This window comes from Microtus ochrogaster, unplaced genomic scaffold, assembly GCF_000317375.1.
Source record: "Microtus ochrogaster isolate Prairie Vole_2 unplaced genomic scaffold, MicOch1.0 UNK28, whole genome shotgun sequence".
NCBI lineage: Eukaryota > Metazoa > Chordata > Mammalia > Rodentia > Cricetidae > Microtus > Microtus ochrogaster.
In genome coordinates this window covers 4241980-4268872 of record NW_004949126.1, presented here as the reverse complement: position 1 = coordinate 4268872, position 26893 = coordinate 4241980, and the positions used below count along the sequence as shown (strand labels likewise).

Sequence of the window (26893 nt, the reverse complement as noted above, 5' to 3'; positions counted from 1 at the left end):
AGGATAACCAGATACTTGGTTCAATACTTGAGACATCAAGTCATTAACTCTTGAGTAAAGCATTTGATGTTCGGGGCAGTGAACACACCTTAGGCCAACTATCCTACTGCAGGTAGCCACTCCCTATGCCAAACCTCCTGTTTTAAAAGAAGGAGCAGAAGTAGGCTTGAATTCTCTGGCCTTTGGTCAGGGTGGAGCAGATCCACCTCAGGGGCCATCTTAATGACCAAAACACCAAGTGACCATACCCAAGGTCAGGATTGTAATGGTCTATCCTGTCCCTTTAAGAGACAAGCCCTACCCAGTCCCTCCTCCTTCTGCAGGCAAGCAGATCCTTCCTACTGCTTCCAGCCTGAGCTTCTTTCCTTTTAATCTCTTTCCTGAAGAAGTAGCTGCTGCCGTGGCTCCGCCCTCTCTCCCCTCCTAGGAGTTAGCATAGTGCAGGAGGAGTGGGGGAAGGGGAACCAGCCAAGAGGCTACTGTAGGAATAACAGCACAACAAGTACTCATGAATAGGGACCTGGGGAGCCTGGAGGGCAACCTTGGCTTGATGTGTAATTTTAGCTATAAGTCATTGTCTCTCCTGCTAGAGGCAGGGCAAAGGACTCTTTTTGGTGGGTGGGAACCAGTTCAGAAGTTCCTGAGGAACACAGGCTTATATTTTACTGCCAGAAATTCTTCTATAGTCCAGCTTGAATTAAGCCAACACTGTCATTTCTGGACATATAGAATGCCTAGGATCTAACAATGGGTAAATACTTTATGGGTCTGAGATGCAAAGTTTCGAGCCAGTTGGAGACAGTCACCCTAAGAATTGCTGGAAGGCAGTGACTCACTTAGGGTTGGGCTTTTCATTTAGTTTAGAGATGAGCTATAAAGGAAGTTTTCTCCCTGTACTTATAAGAAAAATCCCCTTCTTTAAAACAAGACAAGACACATAATCAAGCAAGAATAAGAAGACATGGCTCTTTTGTGTTTTTATTTTTTATTTTTTTGGTTTTTTTTCGAGACAGGGTTTCTCTGTGGTTTTGGAGCCTGTCCTGGAACTAGCTCTTGTAGACCAGGCTGGTCTCGGAAGAGATGATGTGTAGAATAGCTTCTACCATCTGGAGGTCATGAGGGACCTCATTGAAGAACCAGGATGCCCAAGGAACCACTGAACACTGCAGAAAACGTTGGCATTTAATTATGCTGGCAATTTAACCAGTCTCCTGTTGGTCCCTTTTGTAAGGTCTTGATCCTGTTCTTGAGGACTCTACCTTCAGGAACTAATTACTTCATGAAGGCCCCATCTCCTAATACTGTGGCACTGTGGATTAGGTTTCTACCTATAAACTTTAGGTGTATAGGAACACCTAGGTTGTAAAAGCCATCTTGGACTGTATAAGTAAGTTTAAGACTTAAAGAGATGCTTCAAAATGTACTTTTGGAGTGTAGGGACATACCTCAGTTGCAGGCGGATTGTAGGACAGCTGGTGTGTGGGACTCTGGGTTTAATCCCTAGCACTGTCCTTCATTAAGGTTACTTGTTTAATACAATCCCATTATGCTAATTAATTGTAAAAGATGTCATTCTCATTTAATCAACATTTAGTAAAGCTAAAGTAGTCCATAGGATGTCTTGGGGTAGGGCAGGGTGTATGTGCAGATGTGAGCATGGTTTTCGTTTTTGCAGACGTCTTTGGCCATTTGCTAGAGTCTATATTGACTTGCTATTGTGTCTTCGGGAAATTAGTTTTATTTCTTGCACATGAGTGTGTGTGTGTGCATGTTTGTGTATGTGAGTACACATGCGTATATGGGGGCCAGAAGTCAACCTTGACTGTTATTTCTCAGTATGGCTGTTCATCTTGATTTTTGAGACAAGGTGTCTCACTGGGACTTGGGTTCTCTGTTTAGGCTAACGGGTCTTTCTGCTCTGCTTCCCATGAACCACCATGCTTGGCCTTTTACATCAGTGCTGGAGGTCAAGATTAGGTCCTCTGCCAGCACTTTGTGGGTGAGCTGTCTTCCTAGCTCTAGTCATTTCTTTCTCATTGTCTCCAAGACAGGCATAAAGGATGGCTATTATCATGCAGACAAACTAAAGAAGCGATTTACAGGCTTCCCTCACAGTGGCGAAAGATTCTGACATCAAGAATGTGACAGGAAATGTCAAACCCTGCTACTGATAAATGTACATAAACAAAAACTCAAAACTGGGAAATATATCATGTGCAGAAAAAAAAAAAACCCAACAGAGTACAACTTAGAACAAACCTGAACCTCATAGCTGGAGTATGGTGTGCAGATTTTCATTCTTAACCCTGCATTTTGAACAGAAATCACTGAATGGCAGTTTTACTGATGAGACAATTACAGAGAACATTTTTGAGGCTGATGAACTAAAGCATCCCAATTAATTCATCATCTCCTGAATAAACGAGCATTTGAAAGATGGCTTAATATTGCTCCTTGGACTGAAAGTCTACCTTCCACTATTGGTGGGGATAATTTCTTGAAAAAAGAGCTGACAATTTGATTTTTAAAACAGTAGACCAATTAACTTAGAAGCAAATTCTTTAGGCAATGAGGTTCTGTCTGTTGAAGAAATAACAATAGCTAAATTGAAGTAATTTCTTGGCTGAAAATTAGATAGCGAATGTAATTTTCTTATGATTTTACTGATTAATTTACATATGCTAATACAGATACGATACACCATATGTTATGAATTGATTGGTATCTAGGCATGGCTATCCATGGCTGACAGTACAAAGAAGCTGTTTTTTAATATTCTCGTTTTCTTAGGTAGTTCCTGTCCTTGCTTTCTAAGAGGCTAGATTCAGGATGTTCCCCTATGCTGGGCATCTCCATCTCCACCAACCCTTTTGAAATCTCCTGGGCGTCAAAGCTGCTCTTGTTTATCTCCTTCAACATTCCCACCTCCTGAGATGCTCACCTTATAGTGGGTTAGGTAGGTGAATACAATTGCCCTTCTCCCCTCCACACACACAATTGAGTACCTGTGAAATGGGGAAACTGAGTAAGACTGGTGTCATGGTTTGAGTATAAAATATCTCACCATCTCACGTGTTTGAACACCTGTTCTCCAGATGCTACTTTGGGAGGTTTTTGAGGTCTTTCAGACACAGGGCCTAGTGGGCAGGCATGGAGACAGGGCTAAACTGTTTTATATGCTAACCATGGTTTCCGGCCCAACCCTTTGCTTCTTAACTGCCTTTCAAAACAACATAATCACCTGATTTCTCCACTCCTGTTGCCAGAGCCATTGCTATTCCTTTCCTGTCATGCTGGACTGTGCTTCCAAACCATGAGCAGAGTCAACACTTCCTGCCTTAGGTTGCTTGTGTCATAGGAATGAGAAAAGCGACAGACAGCAGGGGAGCTGCACTAAGGTCAATAGACTGGTGATGATCCAGTATAACAAGATATCATCATTAGAGAAACTGGGCAAAGGATGCACTGAACTCAGAAAGAGTCAAGGTGAATCTTTTGTTTTACCAAAATAAAACGTTACGATGAAATACATACTCTCTGCTCCAGCTTCGGAGTAGTCAGAAAGATAACGTTCACCCAACATGGCGTATAAGCAAAACCCAGGCTCACAACTCATAACAGTAGTGATGAGCACATCCATATTTTTGCTGCTACATTCCCAATTGGGTAGCAGACCAACTCTAAAGTGATGTCATCAAGCACAGCTACCCTGGTGATCTTAAAAGATGCTTTAACATTACCACCAGAGTCCTGCAGTCAATGGGAAACGATAGAAATTCTGTGACCAAGCATGACTTTTTGAGAAGCTGGCTCCCATAGGTGGTTGGACTTCACAGTTGCTCCCAGGAGTAGAGATGTGAGAAGCTGTCCAGTCACTTCCCCCTACATAAAGGTTGATAGGTAAGTACAGGCAAAAGTAACGTCCCTACTGAAAGATCCCGATGCTCTCAAGTAACAAGGCCTCTGGGGATCTTTTTAAAGCTTTATTTTGCTTCTGTGTCCTCAGACCCTTGGTGTCTTTGTCCTGATGGCTCTACCTTTATCAGTGGTTCATGCTAATATTAAAGAAGTGATGTGTACTTCTAGCCATGTTGTTGCTACCCAGCTAACGCAGTGTATACACTTACATTTATATACTCCCTGACAACCTCATCTACATCCTACATATTTGTGATTAGCCCACAATATTATACAGTAAATGTACAGCTGATAGAGCTATTGGACTATCCACGGGAAGTGTATACGTACACTCCACCTGGCGAACCCGTTTTTGCGGAGCTGCGGGGACATCTGTCCTTTAGATAAGACACTGTCAATTCTGTAGAAATCTTGTGAAATCATGCCATTTCTCCCTTCTACAGTACCCCTGCAGTGTATCAGTGTATAAACCTGACTTTTCCTGTATGTCAACCAGATAACTCCCCCCGACACCATGAAGCCATGGTGTGAAAGGATTCAGTCAAGCCTTTGTTCTCACAGCCAAAATCTACAGAAAAGTGGTTCCCCATAAACCATTATTGACAGTAGTCACTGATAAGAGAAGGGGCCTTATATAGGAGGTAATATATCTTCTCTAATAGCAGACTCAGGAAGGTGACATCTGTTGGTCTTCTGCTCTGACTTAACAGGCTACTCATATTCCGTATTTACCCTTTACCTTGGTTTCAACAAACATAGGATCATAGCCTAGGAAATTAACTGTTTATACAGGAAAAAGGCCTGAGTTGCTAAAACTAGCTTCAGCGAGAAACATTCTCACCTGGACACCCTGTTGGAGTCAAAAGCAAGGTCTCCAGAAGAGATTCCTTTTAACTCAACCAGCTAGATGCTAATGCAAGTCAAGCCCACAGGTTAGCCAAGGCTGTGTTCCCAGCCAAAGGGAACTTCATAGTAATGCCCCGTCTGAGACATAAGGTGCCATTTTGCCAGATCCACCATTTTCTTGTGACCCTGTGAAAATGCATGCTTAATACTATTGTTACCGCCTATGGGATTGTTAACTTGTCTGTATGCCTAAATATACTGTAAAATTTGTGGGGATCACCCCCTTTCCTTACCTGTAACCTTATCCCTTACCCTTATGGCTTACCATTATGTCTGATGTTTTCCCCTTATGCCCCTATGCTTCTTCTTTTCCCTTCTTTCATCTGCCCCTAAGGAATAAAGAAACATGCAGGTCAAATGTGCCTAAGTCAGTCACGTTTGTTTTACCCCTCAGGTTCTATTCCCAAGCCAATCTTCGCTTGTCATAAAAGTCCTATTCTGACCCCTCAGAGAGTGCTGAGGCCAGTACTCAGTAGTTCCCAATACATATTATCAGTTCTGACTCGGTTACTACGCTGCACTCTAGTCCCTATTTTCAACCATGCAGATATACCATAATGTCCTGCTAAATAATGTATTATTTTCATAGTCACCCAATCCTCACTCGGAGACTCTCTAAAAGCAATCTCTTCACGAATGACACGGTTATCTAGTAACCAACTCAGATCACGACCAAGAATACTACGCCTCTCATGTGTTGGCATTACAGGTATGAACTGCCAACATGCGGCTTGTATAATCATGTGAAATGTGGCTATGTTGAACTGTTTGATAAAGCAGGATTAAATAGTCCAGGGTAGGCTTACGTTTGAATGTATTCTGCTCTTGTAAAATGGCTAATGAGCTGTTTTGCATGTTGAGTACCATCTTCTGCACTAAGAAAGGAGTGAGAAAGCTTTGTATTTTACTGACTGGGGCTTTGGACAGCAGCAACATCAACCACGGGATTTCCAAAGCAGCTACAATTACAGAGCCAACTGTAAGAGAAAAATGGGCAAATGGCAAATGTGGCATGGTTAATAACATACAAGAGTCACTCAGTGGCCACGCCCTTTCCTTCTCATTAGACTCCCCAACTCTCAGGCCCTCCCTGCTGTTGCTGAGTCTGAATAGCTACAGCTAGTTGGATCAAAAACTGACCTTAGGAAACATGACTCAAAGATGTTAATGATAATTCCAAAAGAGGAACAAAACTCAAGCGCCTTTTTAATTAAAAACAAAACAAAAAACAAGCAAATAACTTAATTAAAAAAAAAACAAACTCCAAAGATTCACATAGCTGACTGAGATCTTGATCCTCCCTCTTAAACAGCCCTGTCATCCACAGAAGGATATTTGGGCCATGACTATGAGTGGTTGTCTCATCTGTGTCCCGGGATTTAGAGTGGGGTCCGCATCACCTGTCTGGGGACCTGCTTCAATGGCGCCCTGAACTCTTACTGTTATGCCTATCTTGGAGAAGGTGTCCCAGTTTGCTTTCTGCTCCTGTGACGAAGACCATAACCCAAAGCAACTGGGGAGGAAAGGGTTTCTTTAACTGCCACCTTTCAATCTCAGGCTATCGCTAGGGGAAGCCAAGGCCGGAACTCAAAGAAGGCAAAACCTGGAGGCAGGACCTTCAGCAGAGACCACAGAGGAACACTGCTAACTGGTGCATTTTATGGCTTGCCCAGTTGCTTTCCTCTCTAGCTGAGGAACACCTGCCCAGGGATGGCACCTCCCAAAATCAGTCATTAACAGAAACCGACAGGCTAGCCTGTAGGCAATCTAATGGAGGCACTCCTTCCATTGAGATTTTTCTCTTCCCAGACAACTGGCTTCTACCAGCACAGTGATGAAGGGCTTCTTTGGGGTGATGGATTCCACCACCAGCTCTTTTAGTAGTAAAGAGATGGGTCCCCCAGAGTGGGGAGGCGACCCAAGGATGGTGTTTTAGCTTCTCTGGCAGAGCCTGGGTGTAGGATGAATTCCCTTTCTCCCAAGAGTTGGTTTGGGCTATTGTGGGAGATTAGATAATCCAGATTTTTTTTTTAAAAAAATTGATTAGAGCCCCCCTTGTGGGAGATTTGAAAATCCAAGGGGAGGGGCACCAAGTCTACATCTTGGGGATGGGGTGGGGAAGAAGCAGGAAGTTGGTCATTTTAAGCTTTAGTCTACCTACGGCTCCTTTTCCCTGTGTATCTGACTGTAGTGATCTACCTGACTCCTTTTGAGTTTTCTATACATCTTTAAAAAATTAAGAAGACAAATCTAATCCATCAATAAGGACGTGGAAGGAACGTGGGAAATTTCACGGCCTGTGCTTTCCGTGTTATCTCCTTTGCGAGGATGTGCTATCCTTGTGTTGTCTCAGAAGCTTTTCCTATTAGCTGCAGCTGCTCTGCGTTTGCAGCCATGCTGTGAATCCCTTATTGATTCGGCATGTCTGGGTGTGGGAAGTTTGATTAATGTAGTTTGGCTATTGAGGGCCTGTGTGTCTGTCTGGAACATGGCAATTAGCAATTTCAAAGAATTCCTAGAAGTAAAACATACTTAATTCCTTCAAATTCGGTAGGGAATGTGAGAGAAGGTATCGTAAAATACTCAACAGATTATAGAAATGCCCATAATTTCACATTTACATTCTTCTCAGGATCTTCATAACCATCACTAACGCATCTCAATTATTGTGAAGACAGACTCTGGGGTGAGCGGATGCCAGGGAAAGCTGCACCTTTCACACTGTGTAAGTCCAGAGATCATGAAGCTCCTCTTTCTGTTCTCCCTACAAAATACTGTAGAACAGGAAATTCCATTGTCCGAGGCCTCATCCCTTTCAGATTTTTCCATCAGATGACAACATCTATAGCAACGCAATTCTGAGGAAGGAGGGCGGTGTGCAGGGCTGTGACACGCTTCTTCAGACGTATTTTCTGTTTCTGTGTGGTGGCTTGAAAAAAAATGGCCCCCAAAGGGAGTGGCACTATTCGGAGGTGTGGCCTTGTTGGAGTAGGTGTGGTCTTATTAGAGGAAGTGTATCACTATGGAGATGGGTTATGAGGTCTCATATATGCCCAAGTCATGCCCAATGAGACAGTAGCCTATAAGACATAGGGCTCTGGTGTGGGAAGTCCTTCTGTATATGTGTTGCTTTTATTGGTTAATGAACAAAGCTGCTTTCAGCCAATGGCTTAATAGAATATAGCCAGGCGGGAAATCCAAAGAGATGTAGAGAGGGAAGAGGCAGAGTCAGGGAGAAGCCATGTAGCTGCCTACAGGAGACAGACACCTCCACCAGAGCCTGTTGAAATTTGCCGGTAGGCCATGACCTGGTGGTGATGCACAGATTAATGGAGATGGGTTAGTTTAGGTTATAAGAGCTAGCTAGACATACTCTTAAGCTATTGGCTAAACAGTATTGCAAATAATATAGCTTCTGTGTGATTATTTCGGGTCTGGGAGTCTGGGAACAAATGTATAGCCTCTGCCAACAGGACTCAAAGCTCCAGCACCATGTCTGCTTGCACACCACCATGCTCCCTGCTACAATGATTGACAAGGCCTGGCAAGTATCTTGACAGGCTCCAAATAACTCAGTTAAGAACTTGCCTCAGTTCCTGCTTCTTGAAACTGAGCAGGCCATTTCTGAGGAAGCCAAGAACAAAGGACAATCAATCTTTAGCACCCCTGACAGCAGCCCAAGGTATGCTAGGCCTGAGTCAGCCCCTGCCACAGCCTCACAGCAGTTCAAGGTAATAACCAAATAAAGACAAAACCTGGGACTTGTCTAGGCCTGCCCCAAAATGAAAAAGCTATAGCCCTCGTCTGTAGATGGAGTCTTTTTACCTGGTCTCAATGAACCAGTTCCTCTCTGCCTGTTTCTTCCTGAATGAACACTCAGAGGCTTAATATCAGTTACACTTGTTTGGCCAATGGCTCAGGCTTCTTACTGGCTAGCTGGCTAGCTCTAACTATAAGTTATAAGTTAACCAATTTCTATTAGTTTATATTTTATCATGAGGCTTGTGGCTTGTTATGTTACCTCACGTCTTGTGTTCCCTAGAAGCTACATGGCATCTCCCTGACTCTTCCTTTTCTCTCTCTCTCTCTGTATCTTTGTTCAGACTTCCTGCCTAGCTATATTTTTGCCTGTCCACTAGCCAAAACAGCTTTATTCATCAACCAATAAAAGAGAGAACAGCTGGAAGCATCTGAAAGAGTCCAGAGTGAACATGGTCAGCAGAATAGACTGGGCCATGGGAGGAGAGAGAAGGGGGAAGGCACGAGAGAAAGAGAAGAAAGAGGGAAGAAAATAGAGAACGAGAGGATCTGAGGGCCAAATCAGAACATGGCCAAAATGGCTGCTTTATAGAGGAAAGAGAAGCTGGGGGGAGGGTAGTGCAGGGCAGGGGCTGGAGAGGCTTAGGGTCGGGGTGGGGTGGGTGAGAAGTGCTGTGGAAAGTCAGGACTCTGTCACAGGTACTAGAGATGCTGGGAGAGCCCCATGACCAGTGTCTGCTTTGATATGTTAATAGGCACCGCAGTTAGCCTTTGGTCCAGGTTTCCTTGGGACCTAACATTTAGTTAGTTCCAAGTACTCACCAAAGTAATTCACCTTTGCAATAAATATCGGGCAAGAAGTAGGAAACACATGGATAATGATAAATTTAGTGAGATTTACTGTTTTGAGAAAGTCATATTATCATATTACACCTCATTTTAAATTTAATTTTATTTCGTATTTGTCATTATTTCAGGAACATTATTTTAACTTTGGTGATTTCACCTAACATCATGAAGGCAATTAGTGCTGGCCATTTAAGAAGAATCTGGATATAACATATAATACATACTTTTTTTTTCAAGTCAATTCTAGTAATTCCTTGAAAACATAGTGATCTACTTGGTAATAACTGCAGATCTGCCACCGTGCAGCTGTTTAAGAATAACAGAATTTAAGAATAGACTAAAAAAGAAGTCTGAGGACAGTTTTATTAGAGAAAAACAAATAACAAACAACAACAACAACAAATCCTCCTATCAGGCAAGCTGTAACTCTCAGCAGCTGCCCAGAAAAGGTTAATGGAGGAGAGAAAGGAAAATGTTACGCCATTTAAGCCAGCATGGAGGGCAGACACAAGGCAGACAAACAGCCACATGGCAGTGTTGGTGAAAAACAAGGAAGCCCAAAGTATCAGAAAAAGGATACTTAGGTTTTGGTCAACATCCAAAACCAAGAGATGGAAAATAGAAAGAGGAAAAGTTGTGCTATTCTGACTCAGCTCCCAGAAAGGGAGGAAGAACCAGCTGAACCTCCTGGTAGCTTTACTGGGGGTGGGAGGGATGGGGGGATGCAGTGAGGCTGGGAAGTACAGCAAGGAAACTTACTCTCTAACACAGCTCAAGGTGAGTTCCCTTCCTTAGGGTGGTCTCATGGCCACTGGTTGACTTGACCTAACTGGAATGTTAGGTCTCCACCCTATTCTATTCTCTTGACCAGATATTTTCATGGGTTTTATGGCCACTCTGAGACTATGGTTTGAATGTAGCTGTGTCCTCCAACATTTTGTGTTAGAGGCTTCATCTTCCTTGAGGTGGGAGTGGGAATTTAAGGAGGTGGAGCCCAGGGGGAGGGCCTTGGGTTACTGGGGAGGGTATTCTCAGAAGGACAAGTCCATGTCTTTTTATTCTGAGATACAGTGCTTCCTCTACAATCCTGCCATTGCTGCCCACACTGAGGGGAAACAGCGCAGGTAGGTCCTGCCTAGATACTGTGCTCTTTTCAGCAGCGGAATTTGTAAGTGAATGAAACCTCTTCTTTATAGTTAGCCTGTGCCATCATAGTGCGAGAAACACTATGCTCCTTTTGATAAAAGCCATTCCCCTCGCTCATTCTCATGACACAGCTAATGCAATCGAGTCAGAACTGCCCAGTCTTTTGTTATAACCCCCCGTGTTATGTGTATTACATTTGGTTTGTGTTGACAGTAAAGAAGACAGTTTTATCACCGAAGGACCAAGCCATGCTTCCCATTCAAAGGGTCAGCAGAGACAAGCATCTAAGTTTTGTGACTCAGCACCTAAACCTATTCACAGCAGAGTATTTCACATCCTGGGGTAGAGTTCTCCCCTTGTAAGTCCAAGAAGAGCAGAAGTGCCTGCCTGTCAGTGACACCAGAGGGAAGACTGTATCAGATAACCTCTCGCTTTCCACATCTCAAATTCTGTTTCTTTGAAAGTCACTCACGCACCCTGAAGGTGACCTGTCCCCTGAAGACCACAGCATTCTAGACCCTGAAAAAAATAGTTTTGGTGTCTGTTTGCGTCTCTAAGCTACAAATTAGCTTAAATTTATCAGGACCAACTTATTTCTCTCCTGTCACGGTGCAGCTGACAATGTGCTCCTGAACACCGACATAAATCTCCTTAATGTTTCTGTTGTTCAAACAATATTTCTTAGTCTCCTATTTTACTCGCTTCCCATCTCATCCACAGGGATCTGAGCTTCTGCAGGTTACTTGATCACTGAAGAATCTACTCACTGAGTCTTTGGCGTTAGCCTGGGGCCCTTGCTGTCTAGGTGACTTGGAGAATTTCTGCTATGATGCATTCTTCCTGAACAATGTTTGGGTTTCCTAGTCCAATTTCAGAAGGACTCTCTGCTTGATGTTATGGATAGAATTTATACAGTATAGATAAACTGCTTTATAAAGTTTGTCAAGAAAGCACTAAGGGGTCAATTAGGTCAAATTTAACTGCCCTTCAGACGGGACATGACACACGAGCCACATACCTGTGTAAACCCTTTATTAAAGCAACAATCAATTAGACTACAGGATGGCTCACACATCACGTTTTCTTTTTACTACAGCGATGTCAATGTATACCTTAGCAATTTGTTTATATCTTTAAATGATTTTGTATTACTTCCTGATACATTTTCCATCTCATTTCCACTCTGACGACGGAAGTTTAGAAGTAGTGAAGCAACAGGAAGCCAAAAATAGATGCAAACATATTCTCTGAAACTAACTCACTCATCATAGTTCTGTAATATTAGAAAGATGCATTTTGAGGCTTTTTAAATTGGCTAAATAATAAAATTAATTTATTCCATAATGTTCATAGGATTGGCTTCCTTTCTAGTTTTGTCTGTCTAGCTTTAATGATTGTAGTATTCTTAGTGTTAGCCCCTTGATATTCCTTTCCTAAGGGAAAAAAGATGTTTAAAGAGCATCCTTCTCATATGAGGTTTTTTTTTTTTTTTTGGATAATAGTCAAACACTTAGTCTTTTGGAAAATATAAGCAATTCTGTTCTATTTGATTATGCTTTTTTTTTTTTAAACCCACAAATGATTTGCTTCATCAAAACCTGTTAATCTCTGAAGAAATCATAAAAAGGTCATTAAGAAGATGAACTTCGCTATTGGTTTGAAGGCTTTTTCGGTGAAATGTAAAATCGATATGTTAAAGCGAACATGTTCAGAGCTATGTGTGAATACATAATGAAGCTTCGTTGATGTTTAAAGAATTCCAGGACGTGCTGAAGTGGACACGGGGATTACTCAGTGGGGTTGCTGAGAGGGTGCAGGAAGACATGAAGGAGAGAGAGCAGTTGCACGTGCTGAGAAAAGCGTTTGAACTAGACTTTAATGCTCCATTTCTTACCAAATGAAAACACGGAAATCCCCAGTTAAGTACTGGGACTGCCATTTATAGGTTCCAACACAGAATAAGCCTCCTCCTTCAAACCATGTAAGAAAAGATAACTGACTTGTTTTGCTAAGACATTTCTTCCAGTGCCCAATGGGTGTCCCCACAGTCACTAACAGTGGCCGCACTAAGGATCCACAGTACCTACCCAAACATGCAAGCATTCTTCATGCCCTACGCTGTGTGTGCAACAGAGCTAAGCAGATGCTACATCACCAGTGAATGACAACCCAGGCATGGGACTCAACACATGTCCTCAGTCTGTTAACGTGGTTTACCCAACCATCGTGAGATTCATTCCTGGTGCTTTCTCATCATCTCCCACCTGCCCTTCAGCAGGACGTGTCCAGTTAAGGAAGAAAACAAGTAAGATAAGGGAGGGAAAGAGATCCCCAAATCCATTGTGTGGGACATCAGGCCTTTCCATCTTCCTCGTGAGAAAGTAATGTTCAAGAGCACCCCAGACATTCTGGCCGTAATGACATGACACAACAATGCTTGGCATGGGTGAGGACATTCAGAGAGTTCTAGAGCAAGTTACATACATTATGTATCACATGGATCACATTTGGTTCCTAGAGAGTTTAGTCAAGTATTAGCATTTCTTTTTGCCAACTGTGATGTACAAAAAGATGAGAACAACAGATGTGCCCTAAAGATATGAAAATATAAATATATAAAACAAAACATTATAAATTACATAGATTTTTTTCCAATATAAAATTTTGGGTATTTTTTCCCATTTAGAATAAATACCATCCAAGTTTATAGATCATCTAAGAGAATTAAATATGCATATGTACGTGAATCATTTTCAGAATTTCAAGAAAAAAATTGCTAGAGGTATGACCAGGATGACTCAGAAACCAGAAATGGTTTGATTTTTATTTTTTAAAGAATGACTATAGAAGACCCAGAGGACATACATAGGTTGGGTCTGAGTGTTGAGCTTTTAAAGCTGCCCAAATGAGTCTATTGTGCACAAGCGTGTGTGCATGTTTGCCCAACGGGACTCCACAAATGATTCTAGGAACCTGAATGGTTCATTTTTTTCTGGGAAACTATCAGCCAAGTGTTATGAGATGAGGTTTCCATATTTCATATCCTAGTAAGAGGCTGCTCTGTGGAGGGGCAGCAAGAGCATAAAATTTCTGGATGGACAAATTCCATATCAAGCCAAGTTCCCTTTATGGTTGGATATTGTTATGCCGAGAACATTTGATACCTTAAAGAGGGAGATTTCAAAATCATCCACTTACTCCCTACCCCACTTCAGTCCAAAGAATCAAAATCAATCTGGAAATATTCTTTGGTCATATATTTCAGCTCTTATGCCAAAGAAAAATCTGCCTACTTAAGTTTATAGTCCTTAACCAGTATTTACATGGCATGGATACCTTGGCTTCCAATTTCCATGGGGAAGTCTGCACGCGGGCTTGGATGGAATGAGAACTGGGTAGAACAGAGTTCACATACCATCACAGGACATTTACCAGTCAGTCCCTGCTGCTGCTCTGGGTACATATGTCCAAAATAGGCATTTGTGCGTCTCCATGACAATCACGAAATGTGTATATTATAAGAGCTGGGGATAAAACTTTCCTTCAATGTGGCTGTATAAGATCCCCATCTAGACAGCCTCCAAAGAAGCTCTGGCTCCTTATGGGAGCAGGCTACAGGTTTCTTTAGGTGACCTTTAAGACTTTTCACTAGGAGTCAATAAGGAATCCCTCTTAAAGGGAAATCCTGTCAAACTCCAAATGCTGTCAAAAGGCTTTGCGCATGAACTGTCCACAGTCCTGTCATGGTCACTTGTAGCACCAACTCTGCTACCCTCGGATGCCCCCGTTGTAAAAGTATGTACCCCACAAGCTGTTCCCATTGACTTAGGGGTTATTATAGTTTGAAAACTTTCCACAAAATTCTAAATGAGCTTCGAGGCGTCATCTGCATATTCTATTCACAATCACATGAAAATGAACAAGTTCCTGGTAAGAATGGGGCTGTCCAAGGCCATTTCCTCTGATGGGGCTGGGGTAGTGACAAGCATCTGGGGCTGCTCTGATAACCCAGGCAGCCTCTGACATCACAAGCCTGTGACACTCATCACACTTGAGATGGTCTCGGCTCTGATACAGTCTGTAAGGTTTCAGTCTCCCCTGTTTGTGTCTGAGAATAAAAACAACAGCACTCATCGCTCTTAGCAAGATTAAATCTAAACTGTAGAAGTGGGGCGCAAAATCTATTTTTTGGAGGGGAAAATTTCGAGAACTTGTTGAAAATGCCGTGTTCCTTTCGTTTGAGTAACTAACAGCATTAAAATGGCACGGGAACCCAGAGAGGAAAGGAAAAAAAATCTTTAAAATAACTGTGAAAAAAAAAGTTTTAATATTGGGTTCTTTCTCTGAATATAATGCCATCAAAAAAAAGAACAGCCTTTTGAGTTCATACCAGTTCACCTCTTTTGCAGAGAGGGCAACCAAGGTCCAGAAGTGCTCGGCACAGTCAAGAATTAACCCAATTCTTGGGTTGGATTGCTTGGGTTGGATGCTTGGCTGGATTGTCTTTGTTCTCTGATATCAAGCTGCCTTATGCACTACATGGTGGCCAAAGAATTCAATCATTTCAGGATAAAATCCTGTGTGTCATTATCTTAATTTCGCAAGCTCCCTCTCAATGATCAACACATTGAGTATGCAGTCTAAAGGGGACCTGGTTGTACCCTTCACGGAGATGCTGCCCTAAATCTAGTGCTGAGCTGAGCTGCACACTATCGGCCCTGTAAGGCCTTCTGGGTAGCAGACATGCTGTATCTACAGGAGAGATACAGCCAAATGCCTCTGCCTTAGCAAGCAATAAATCTTCCAGGTGAAGACCCTGCCTTCTTTTTAGCAAATCTGGACTTTGGTTTCCCTCTCTGCAAGAGAGGGTGAACTGGTATGAACTCAGAATGCTGTTCTTTTTAGATGGCATCATATTCAGAGAAAGAACCCAATAGTAAATTTTTTTTTGCTTTTTTTTTTTTCCACAACTGCTTTAAAGATTTTTTTTCTTTCCTCTCTAGGTTCCCATTGACTTAGGGGTTATGACAGTTTGAAGACTTTCCACAAAATTCTAAGTGAGCTTTGAGGGGTCACCATCAAATGAAAATGCTGACGTTTCTGGTAAGAACGGGGCCCGTCCAAGGCCATTTCCTCTGATGGGGCTGGGGTGGTGACAAGCATCTGGGGATGTTCTGAGGGCACTTGCGTGTAAGCCATTCTCTGACACGCCATTCTCTGGAGTGCTGTGGGTTTATCTAAGCATTTACAATCTTGCTCCTCACCTCAAGCTGAGCTCACCTAAGCTGCTCTCAGAACTGGACAGGTAAATTTGACTGTTAAAGTGCTACTTGGGGGGGCAAAGTTTTTCTCAGTTTCAGAATAGCAGCTTCATCGGAAACAAAATGAGTATGAATAGAGGTGTGAAGGTATTTTTTTTTTTTTTAAAGAGGAAATTAGGAGAAAGAGTAGGGCGTAACTACTTTGGGGCGTTACAAATGACACAGGGCAGCCATGTCAGTGACTGACACCCAAGACTCTGAGGTAAACACACTAAGAAAAAAAAAAACAAGGATAAAGGTGACACAGAAGTCTCCAGCAGAAAGAGCAATTAACATTAATATAATAACAACTACTCCATTATAGAAGAACCGTGAAAATAATTCAAACTGAGAAGAAAGTGCAACAAACCCATGTAGGAGCAATCGCTACTGTGGCAGACTTATAATTACCGAAAGAAAAGCAATGCAGTATGCATTGGACATGGCTCCTGAACTCAGAACATCTTACAATGGTGTACTCTTGGCCAAAAGGGAATCCCTAATTAAGGGATTTGGCAGAGAATGGCCTCTACGATTCAGATCCCAAGGACAAACCTCTGCCCCCTCGGATCAGTTCTGGACCCCAGCACTTCTCACGTCTGTTCCCACTGGGGTGAGTCTAGTCCCATGAACTCCATGCAGGTGTCTTCCCTGTCACGGGGCATCACTCCAACCTAAGGGATGAGAGTCTCCTGGTAAGGCTTAGCGGCAAGTGCATACTACATTTGTATTACAAGGAGCAGCCCCTGATTTTCTGGATATGCATAGCTTTTCGGAGTTAAGATTAGACATGGCTTTCATAAACAATGCAGGTGTTTTTGTCACATGTCACTGCTGGTTCTGGCATTTCCAGGCGTGCTGGTGGCAGTCCTCGCTCTGGTGCCTCGACAGGAGATGCTTCTTCAGACGTCAGCTCCGTGGTCGTTATGTCTGTGGATGGCTCCGCAGTCTCTGGGGAATGTTCCTCAGATGGTTCCGTCTCCTCTTCATCTCTGACCTCAAACTGCCCACCCTCCTGGTCATCCACATGATCCTTTCTGGCCTGGGGGTGAACCGAAACCTTGATGGCAATCTGCTGAGGTGGCTGTTCAGGCAGCGACGAAGCATCCGAGTCGGCGGTGGGGGAGTCGCTTCGCTTCAGGGAGTTGGGGATTGTGTATACCTCATCCCTGTCTGTGGCTTCCTGGCCTTCCGGGGTATGCCTCACAAAATTCTGCCCCTGCTCCTCTAGCCCGACCACTTCCATGATCTCCTCCATGATCGTCCTGCAGTTCATGATGAGGGGAGGCAAGGGCACGCTTCTGGCAAGCTCTTCGATGTACCGGGCAAATTCCATGGTTTTGAACTGGGTCACTTTGGCAAGCTCTAGAGTTTTGGCTGAGGTGATAATGGGGATGCGCTTGGCAATCTCAAACGCCTTCTGCAGCTTCTCGGCGCCTTCTGTCCTAAAGAACTCATTGATGGCTTTCTCAGTCTTCTTCAGGTGACTGCTCATCATACACAGGCGGGTGATGTTGAGGATCATGACGATGGTGAAGGCCACGAGGCACACCACCATGTAGTACACGCCCATGTCTCCGGAGGTAAAGATGACTCTCAGGGTCACCGTGTTGTTGACGGTGCCGTAGATGTTAGACGCTACACACGTGTACCGTCCTCTGTCTGAGAAAGACACCTTGGTGATGTTCAGCAGGCCGCCATCCAGCATTTGCCATTTCCCTGTCAGAAGGGATGGGAGAGATTTCAGCCAAGAATATATTATTTCCATCGCCATACATATCTTATGCCCGTCTAAAAACATGTACGGCGACTAACGATGGCATCGAGCTTGTGACAAATGTGTTTGCTATGTGCTTGTGACACCTGCCCATTCATTCCCTCTGGAACACTGCGAGGAAGCACTAACATTGCCCCACATTACGGGCGAGAAAACTGAGACACACGAGCAACATTACCAAGGTTACCTATCTAGAAGTAGTATATAAATCTATGGATTTGTATTTGAAAAAGTGTATTCTTTTCCCTTTACCCTTCCTTGTTTTCATGGTGAGAGGGCTCAAACCCAGGGCCTCAAACACATACCTGGCCAGTGTTCTATCAGTGAACTGCATCCCAAGTCTCTAGTGTCCCACTGCCCAATATCCCTCCCTCCCAGCTTTATCCTTCTGTTTTGTTGTTATTAATAATCTCCTCTATCCACAGTGGTGTCTGTGACCATATGGGTATGGGGACTGGAGTTTGGGCCTACCAGAGGCAATGTCCCCAGAGGAGTATGACTTCTTCCCTAGATAATGTTATGTTATTTACTAGACACAATAGCGTGGAATTCCAATTCCTGGTGGAAAAATAAGATAAATATTCTGGAAAATACAGTGTTTTTAAGAAAGAGTTCCTTAAGAGTTCCTCATGCTTCTGTAGCTTGCCTGTGAGCAGAACTCTATTGGACACACTTCACGGGGACACTAAGACCTCTTGGAATGGAAAGCATTTTAGATTCAACCTGAAACCTGGAGAAAATCAATTAAGTCATAATTGTTTGCTTAGGTGACCCATATTTAGGACTGATATTATCCTCCTATGGCTTCAGCTAATTAAACATAATTTATGTCATTCATTTTGAGAGTTCACAGTGAATTAACTACACTGCTTAGAGTTATAAGCTGACAATGAAGATTCAGAGGTCAAATATGAATATCAAGTACCTTCAGCTTTGAAAATAAGTGAAGCCCGCCAGGACGACGATACATCTAGCTAAAAGGAGGAGGCACTTTGAGAACTAAGACTATGCCAGCCTGGGAGTGACGTTCTAAACCAGGGGGATGGGATGAATTCTAGCCCGTCTCCCTGCAGCTCTCAAGGTTTCTATGTAGTAGGTTATCAGGTTTGGTTCCAAGTATTGGATCAGAGTCAGGAATTAAATCTTAATACCCACCTCCTATTGTCTCCCAGAGAGCAATGAAGCTCCAAGCTATATCTCCTGGAAACTTTAAGGAATGGGCAGACAGTTTTTCATAAAAGGCCTCTTGTCCTCTGAACCAACCAAAGGTGGCCCCTGAGAGGCGGGATAATTTAAATTTTCTGTGTGACTTATTGGCAATTAAAAGTCTTCACCAGACCTCACGGGCTGAGACTAGCTCAACTACTCCCAATGGCAGAGTGCTTGGCTCACACTCACAAGGCCTGGCTTGAAGCCTCAGCACTGCTAAGTTCCAGAGATCGTAAGTAGACAGGTCTCAAAGGCTACTATATGAAGCGTCAGAGGATCCAGTATCTCCTAAGCCCATGACATGCCTAAAGAGGCTAGATTCACCAGTGCGGTACTTCCCTTGGGTTACCGCACTTCCTGGCAGGGGACCCTCACTTAGGTACTTTAACATTTCTTTGCCTCCTGAAAGAACATGTGTGAAGAGTGTTCCTCTTGTCCTAGGCTAACCCTCTCTTGACAATCCAGCCAGTGTACTTCCCCTAAGAGGAAAACGCTTTGGCTTAGCGTCTCGTGACTTCAGTTTCTAGGCAAAGTGTGGGAACAGACAAACCGAGCATGTGGCCTGTGATCGGCTCCATTCCCATGCAGCTCAGGCAAGCGTTCCTTCCCTGGGCATGAATTTCAATCCTTCTGCTGCATAGTTAGCTGCATAGAGAATCACTAGAGTCCAGGAAACCTGCCTTATCAATATTTTCTTCTAATAGGCATGTTTCATGTAGACTACAGCAGGTATGGGGGAAAGACCCTCACTGATGGACAGTTCAGTCTACAGGGGAGGTGCTGGGTTTTCAGAGAAGAGCCTTGGAAAGTGTTCTCATATCTGCCTTCCTTCTGTTGGAAACAGGATGCGACTGAAGAGAAACGGGAAGGGCCGCTTTGCTTATCTCCACTCCACTGTGGTCTTTCTCCACACATTACCTGGAGAAATTGCTATAAACACACGCGGGAACAGTATGTTTGGGAAAGGAGAAAACAGGAGAACATTAAACAGGGACGGAAGGGACAGAAGCTCCCTCCTCATGCCTGAAGAGTAGGTTTTGTAGAATTCTACCCACTTTCACAGAGAGAGAAAAATGCAAAAACACACCACAGCAACTACAAGGGACAGGTGTTTTCCTCTAGTGAGAATTTCCTAGAACGGTCTAAATTTGACCTTTATACTTATTCCAGACATACTTTAAGTTGTCTGTTGATTCCCATTTCTCTAACTTGAGCCCGAGCAGTTGAATTCAGACATACAGACACTTTGCGTCTCCCTGTGTTGTTAAAAGGATCTGAGCTTAGTATGGAACACAACCTGGTTTGTTGATGTCTGCAGTTCATTCTGAGGAAACTGCTCTTTCCGCAGGTAAGTGGTCACTTACAAATATATCATAGTTTGTAGCTCAGGACTGTGATTGCATAAACTAACATCTCTTAAATGCTTTCTTTAGCACAAAAATCTCATTTACTTTTTTTACAAAAGCTTTTTATTCACATACAGGTGTATGAACCTGCATACGTTTATATGCATGTTTACATGCACAACGTGCATGCTAGAGCCTAAGGAAACCAGAAGAGGGAGTCAGGACCATGGAACTGGATTACAGATGGTTGTGAGCCATCGTGAGGGTCCTGGGAACCAAACCTGGGCTGTAAGAGCAGTAAGTGCCCGTAACTGCTGAGCCATCTCTCCAGACCCTTGCTTGCATTTAAAGTTTGAAGCCTAGACACATATGTGTGAAGTGAGTATTGTCACTTACTGTAAGGCAAAACATATATTGTGACCCCCCAAACAGTTTTTTTTTAAACCGTCATTTTAGCTAAACAATAAACTACCACCTTCTGCAGGCAATTTCTGGTTCCAACCCAGGAGGACACTGACACATTAATTTAGTTCTTGAAACCAAGGGCCTGTCTGTTGTACAGATTCAGCTAATAGTAAGGGCACTGAAGGTTCTGCCCATATGTGTCACATAGTAAAACCAACATTCAATCTAGATTAACATCCTGTCACCAGATCACAGAGTAAGTCAAAAGAGTAGAACAGTGGAAGCCTATAAACATCCCCCTGCCTACACCCCACACATACATACACAGATACACACGCACACACAGACACGTACACAAACACATGCACACACATAGACACACATACACCCTGCATGCACACACATACATAGACAGACACACACACGCGCGCGCGCGCAGAGACACACACGTGCACACACACACACATGTGCACGTGTACACACAGAGACATACACACACACACGCGCACATGTGCACACACACACACACATTCTGATGATCATGTCAGATGAACTAAAGTTCTGAGTCTCTCATCTTGAAGGCTAGGTTTATCTCACCTGTTTCTTTCTCTTGGCTGGTAAGTTGGTAAGTTTACTCTTTTCTGGGCACTAAGACTCCAAATTCTACTTAACCTCGGCTTTCCCTGATTAGTGAAAAATAGATGTATACATGATCTATTAACACATAGAGACCTGAAAACCCGGAAGATGCCCTGAATTATACTGGCTGGTTTTCCTCCATCAGGGTGAAGCAGGCTCAAGAAACACTTCCACAGGGTAGGCCCCCCCCCAGCTGGAAACATCCTCTCTGCGCTATCATGGGCCATCCTCCGTCCTGTGAGAATGCCCTTCCCTGAGACCTCTTCTGGAAGGGTACCAACGTTGGCTGCCAGAACGTGAAAGACGTAAGAACACCCACGGTGACTGTCACTGGAAATCTTCAGTGCCATGCATCTGAAGCAGGCACACACCACGCTGCTGCCGAGTGGCTTCAACTGTAGCTGGTGGGAGTGGCACTGAATTTGCATGAGGCTGAACCACTTCAGTGCAAAAAAAAAAAAAAACAAAAAACCCTCAAGTGTCAGCCGCTGAAGCCAAGGCAGCTCCCCACACAAGGCTTTGGGAGGCAATCGAAAGGGCAGGCTGTTCACGACTGCTTTCCCTTCCAAACATAACACAGCACCAAATGGCCAGCATTTTCCCAGCACCCATTTGTGTGCCTACTCTTACCCGTTTTCTGTCTCTTGCTCAGGTTATAGCCCCTACCCTCAATTTCCAAATTCTCCCTCTCCGTCCTCTTTCTTCGCAGTGCTGCTTTGCAAAGTGACAGCCCCTCTGAGGCTTCAGGCTAAACTACAGACACATTCATTATGGTAGGTCAGTGGTCACTTAGCAATCTGTCACTGCCTTCCTCCAGGAAGTCCAGGCCCGCGAACATGGCTCCCACGTGAATGAACGTGTCGGCTCTTTTGCAGAGAGAGGAGCTAACAGATGTGGGTGCTGAGCTGTGCGGCAGGACGCGTTGCCGGGCCTCACAACGAGGCGGACATTTTTAGAAGGGCAGCGATTCTTTTATCTTGTTCCCTCGTTCAGTCAACAGGCACCATTGAATAAATTGCCTGTGTACCAGGCTTCCGCACTTGATGGCGAGAATACAGAGACGAGTGAGGCACGATTCCTGACTACAAAAATCATCCCGTCCCCGTGGGGAAAAGACTCCAGCAGACGGTGTGCCAAGTGCAAGGGCATGTGGAAGAGGGGAGGGCAGCAGGTGGGGAGAGGAGACTCTTAGGGCCAGTGGGGGGTGGTGCAGGAAGCTAGAGAGAACACAGCAGGAGCCTGCAGAGCTGACAAACCACGTGTAAAACGAAGCAGGCCTTGGGTCTCGGAGACAGGCTTGAAAGGAATCCAGGGCCCTTGTGCATGGGGCTTACAACACAGCAGGGCAAGAGCATGGGCCCCCTGACTTACGTGTCTTATTTTAGTGGACTTTTCCAGACATAGTGCACGTTTCTTCTAACAGAGGGGCCACAGGATCTTCCTACCACTGCCTCTCTGCTGAGACCACTCCACTCCTCACTCTGAGTCTCCTGCCTGACTTCACCTTCAAAGCCCATCTCACGCTGTGAATGGCCCATTGCTAACCCTAATTACGTCAGAGAAGAAAATCAGAAAGTCCAGATCAGAAGTAACTAAGAGTTTTAAGGGTGAGAGAGAAGGCACGTCAGAACAATAAAGAAAGACCTTTGGGCTGACCGGACATTGGAAAGAAGGCAGGAAAATCTGTTTTCGGTAATAAACAAAAACACACTCAAGCACTCTTAAGATATGAAACTAAAACTATGAAATTAATCGAGGATATAAAACTGTTGGGAACCTGGGGGATTGAGGCCTTTTTTTGGGCTTTTTAAAGAATCTCAGAAAATGTTGATGGATCACATTTTCCACCAAGTGAACATATTCTGAGTCATAAAAACTCACCACAGAAAAGTTAGAAGGAAGTTACCGCCTGGGAGAAAATTCTAGAATATGTGACAGACAAATGCTCAACAACTATGAAACATAAAACAAAGATACAATAAAAAAACTCCCGATAAACAAGAACAAAAAAACCCTTATGAGTTAAGACAAAATCCAAAAACAAAATAGGAAAATATACATAAACAAAAAGGAAATTTATAAGAAACAAGGACCAGAAAGAGTGCGAAAGTTTTCCGGCCAGGACTGATTAAATAAATCACTATTCAACTTAAAGGGATCAAAGTCCTTTGAAAAAATTAACTTTCACTTTTCATGTTGCCAAAATAAAGAGGAGGGCCATAACTGCTAACTGCACCGCTCAGAATGAGGGAAGGACATTCCCCACAGGGCAGGTAGGTTAACTGTTTGGATGAGCTGTGGGGGAGGGCATGACTGGACGCCCCATAGCCTTCCTCTAGACCTCTTGACATTTATCAGATCAGGTAAGCCCCTTGACCAATTGGCAAACATTAATGAACGCGAATGCGAAAAAAAAAATCAAAGTAATAAAAATATTTCATTTTCAGAATAATAATAGTGATTCTTGCTCAAACTATATCTCCTCCTCCAATTCCCCTCCTATGGGGAAGGGCATAGTTCCAGAACTTTCCTTCTCTGCCAGTTGTCTCTAGGAGAAGTTGCAATTGGTTCCAAGGCAGGAAGGCAATGAGCCTGGGACCATGATCCTGGCATGGCGACCTGTGCACAAGTGACATCACATGTCACATCAACAGTGATGTGGGAATGATTTCTTATTAATAAAGAAACTGCCTAGGCCCATTTCATAGGCCAGCCCTTAGGTAGGCGGAGAAAACAGAACAGGATGCTGGGAGAAAGAAGCTGGATCAGTGAGTCGCCATGATTGTCCCACTGCAGGCAGATGCAGGTTAAGATCATTCCTGGTAAGGCGGCTTGTGGGCTACACAGAATAATAGAAATGGGTTAGATCAATATGTAAGAGCTAGCCAATAAGAGGCTGAAACTAATGGGTCAGGCAGTGATTAAAAGAATACAGTTTCCGTGTAATTATTTCGGGGCATAAGCTAAGCTAGCCATGTGGGCGGCCGGGTGCGGGGGATGCAGCTCTGCCGCTCTTATTTCAACACAACAGGACAGCAGACCTTTGGGCAATGAGATCAACAAGACTACGTGACTGGGAACTAAACCTGTAAGCAACAAGGAGCCCTCCAATACAGGCACTACCACGACTCAACAAGAGATCAACATGTGGCCCCATCACAACTACCCGGTACTTTTGCAGACGACTCTGGTCAAATTATTGCTGCATGAAAATGAACACCACCACCAAGTTTAAGAGCTGAAGGGCCACAAGGGAAATGAGGACATCACCTACAAAGACCCCGTGGGTGGTCACAGCTAGTGTCTCCAAACACCAGCCTGACAGCTTCCCTGATTTTCCCCAAGGCTGAGTATTAAAGAGACTCAGGATGCTCTCAGATTGTCCTCAGGTTATTTATTTAAAGGAAGCGCTTTCTCCCTTAACTGTATCATGCTGAATGTATGCATGAAGCAGCTTATATGTGGCTCCTCTCCATCCCCAGAGAGCATGGCTAACAAATTAAAACTCTGCCCCAATCTCCTACGGTACCTGGGCTCTTAAGCTTCACACAGCCCTACCTTGCAAGGAGGGGGTGTACAATCTCACAAATTAGTACGCTATTTTTTTTTGAAACCAGTTTACACAAAAAACAATCAGGTGGTGAGCATCCCACTGCACGTTTGTGCGACTATAAAAAAGAGTCTCTTGGACAAGTATCACATTACAATGAGACTCTTCAAATAAGCACACAATGCATGTGTTTGCGCCTATGAATGGAATGCATATTTTCTGCTGTGTGAAATCCAGACTGCTGAGGAGAACGAATCGCATGCCTCTCGCTACAGAATCTAATTGATGACAAATTTAGTACTGCATGGTTGCACCTGTTCCAAGGCTTCTGCCACAGATGTCAGGCCCTTGAAGCCCCTGTGTGAGCCGGGTTATAAACACTTCAAGCTGCAAAGCCCTCTGGTGTCCTTTTTCCCTACCCCTCAATCCTCCCTAAGAGACCTCTTCAGAGAGAGGGCTGGGGACATTCTAACAAGCCTATTACCTGTGTCACATGGAGCAAAGGTGGCTTGGGACAATAGCTCAGCTTTCAGGCAGGAAGGTCGGCTGGAGGGATTTTGCTGTTCAAATCTGCATTTCTGTTCTGCTAAGAGGAATTACTATCTGAAAAGAACCTGCTGCCGCTATATCCTGGTAAAGGATTTAAAAAAAAAAAAAAAAAGAAAACCCGATCCTCTTGCTAATTTGATACGACAATCTTGATTTCAACAGAAGTGGCAAGCATGACATTCTCTGCATGCCGGCTCGGCATTTCTGGGAGCAGCTACACCTGGTCTCCCGATGCAGAAGCACAAGGCACTTGCTTCATAAAAGTGACTTCCATTTGGGGGCTCCCTGCTGCCATTCTTATGTTAGATGGATCTGAGAGAATCTTTTCCTGGCTAAGACTGTAGCTGTCTGGGCTTACACCCTAAATGAAGCACAGTTCATTAAAGAAACATCCAAACATTGGGAGTTAACTTTAATATCTACCGATCTCGAAAATGAACCCAGATACCATTAACTTTTGGAGAAAATACATTAAGGGTTTGAAGAACCGGCTCTTTGATCTTCTTCAGAAGGTATCTTTAGTGAGCTGGGGGTATCACTTTGGGTAAGACCGGGGGCTTCTCAGCAGGGGCACAGCAGCCCATGGAGCTGGGCGCATCTGTTTGCTCATGGGATCTATTCTGCTCATGGGCTTTGGAGCAGCATCCTTGGCTATATAGTGACAGTGCTCTCTATAGATCCCAGTTATGAGAAACAAACTTATCTTAGAATTGGCCGCATGGATTCTTTGCGGTGGCAGGAGCCGAACATCCATACACATAAAATCAAAATGGGAACTACTTACCCTGCACAGAATATACTTCGTAATTTCCATGTATTTTGCCTGTAGGAGAAGGAGTGTATCAGCAATCAAAGGTGTTTGTACACAAAAGTCAATGGTTGCTAAACTGTCAGAAAGTTATTTTCAAATGACTAGAGATTTCAAATACCATTTAAGGGAATGTCAATTTTTGCACTTGCTGAAAAAATTGTGGTTGTTATTACTAGTGTGTGCTACAGCGCATGTGTAGAGATCAGAGGGGACGCGGGAGCTGGTTCTCTGCCTCCACTGTAGGCTCCAGAGGCCTAGGCTCAAGCTGTCAGGCTTGCAAGGCACGTGCTTTCCATCTATGGCGCTGTCTCGCAGCCACAGATAAATTGTAAAAAGCTTCATTTATTTTGCTTTATGTACACGAGTGGCCTGCATGTGTTTATACTGATGCCAGCAGGGGACATTGGGTCCTCTGGAAATGGCATTATGAATGGTTGTGAGGCATCGTGTGGGTGCTAGGAATCGATCTAGTCTTGTAAAGCAGCCGGTGCACTCAACTGCTGAGGGACTGCTCCAGCCCACCAAAAGTCATTTTTTGAGGTTGGAAACAGAGACGAGAGAGAGAGAGAGAGAGAGAGAGAGAGAGAGAGAGAGAGAATAATGCAAAAATTCTTTGGGTTACAAAAACTCTATGTTAGGAAATGGGAATTTAGCACTTGACATAGATTGCTCTGAGGACAGAACAGAATATTAACAAAAATAGCTGCCGTCATTACTGTGAGCTTTCTG

General features: G+C 43.9%; 1 protein-coding gene across 2 annotated transcripts in view; it reads right to left on the bottom strand.

The window, feature by feature from the left end:
* Positions 1 to 12433: 12433 nt before the first annotated feature.
* The window catches only part of Mfap3l (microfibril associated protein 3 like), a 44740-nt gene continuing 30280 nt past the window's right edge, over positions 12434 to 26893 (bottom strand). Inside the window, exons 3-4 of one of the 2 annotated variants that reach the window (XM_005368095.3) lie at positions 26138 to 26176; positions 12434 to 17597 (exon numbers count right to left, since the gene is read on the bottom strand). In XM_005368095.3, the coding sequence (XP_005368152.1) occupies positions 16663 to 17597; positions 26138 to 26176 (974 nt within the window). In that variant the 3' untranslated portion in view covers positions 12434 to 16662. The remainder of the gene's footprint in view (positions 17598 to 26137; positions 26177 to 26893) is intronic. The other variant, XM_013354101.2, reaches the window with a different exon arrangement.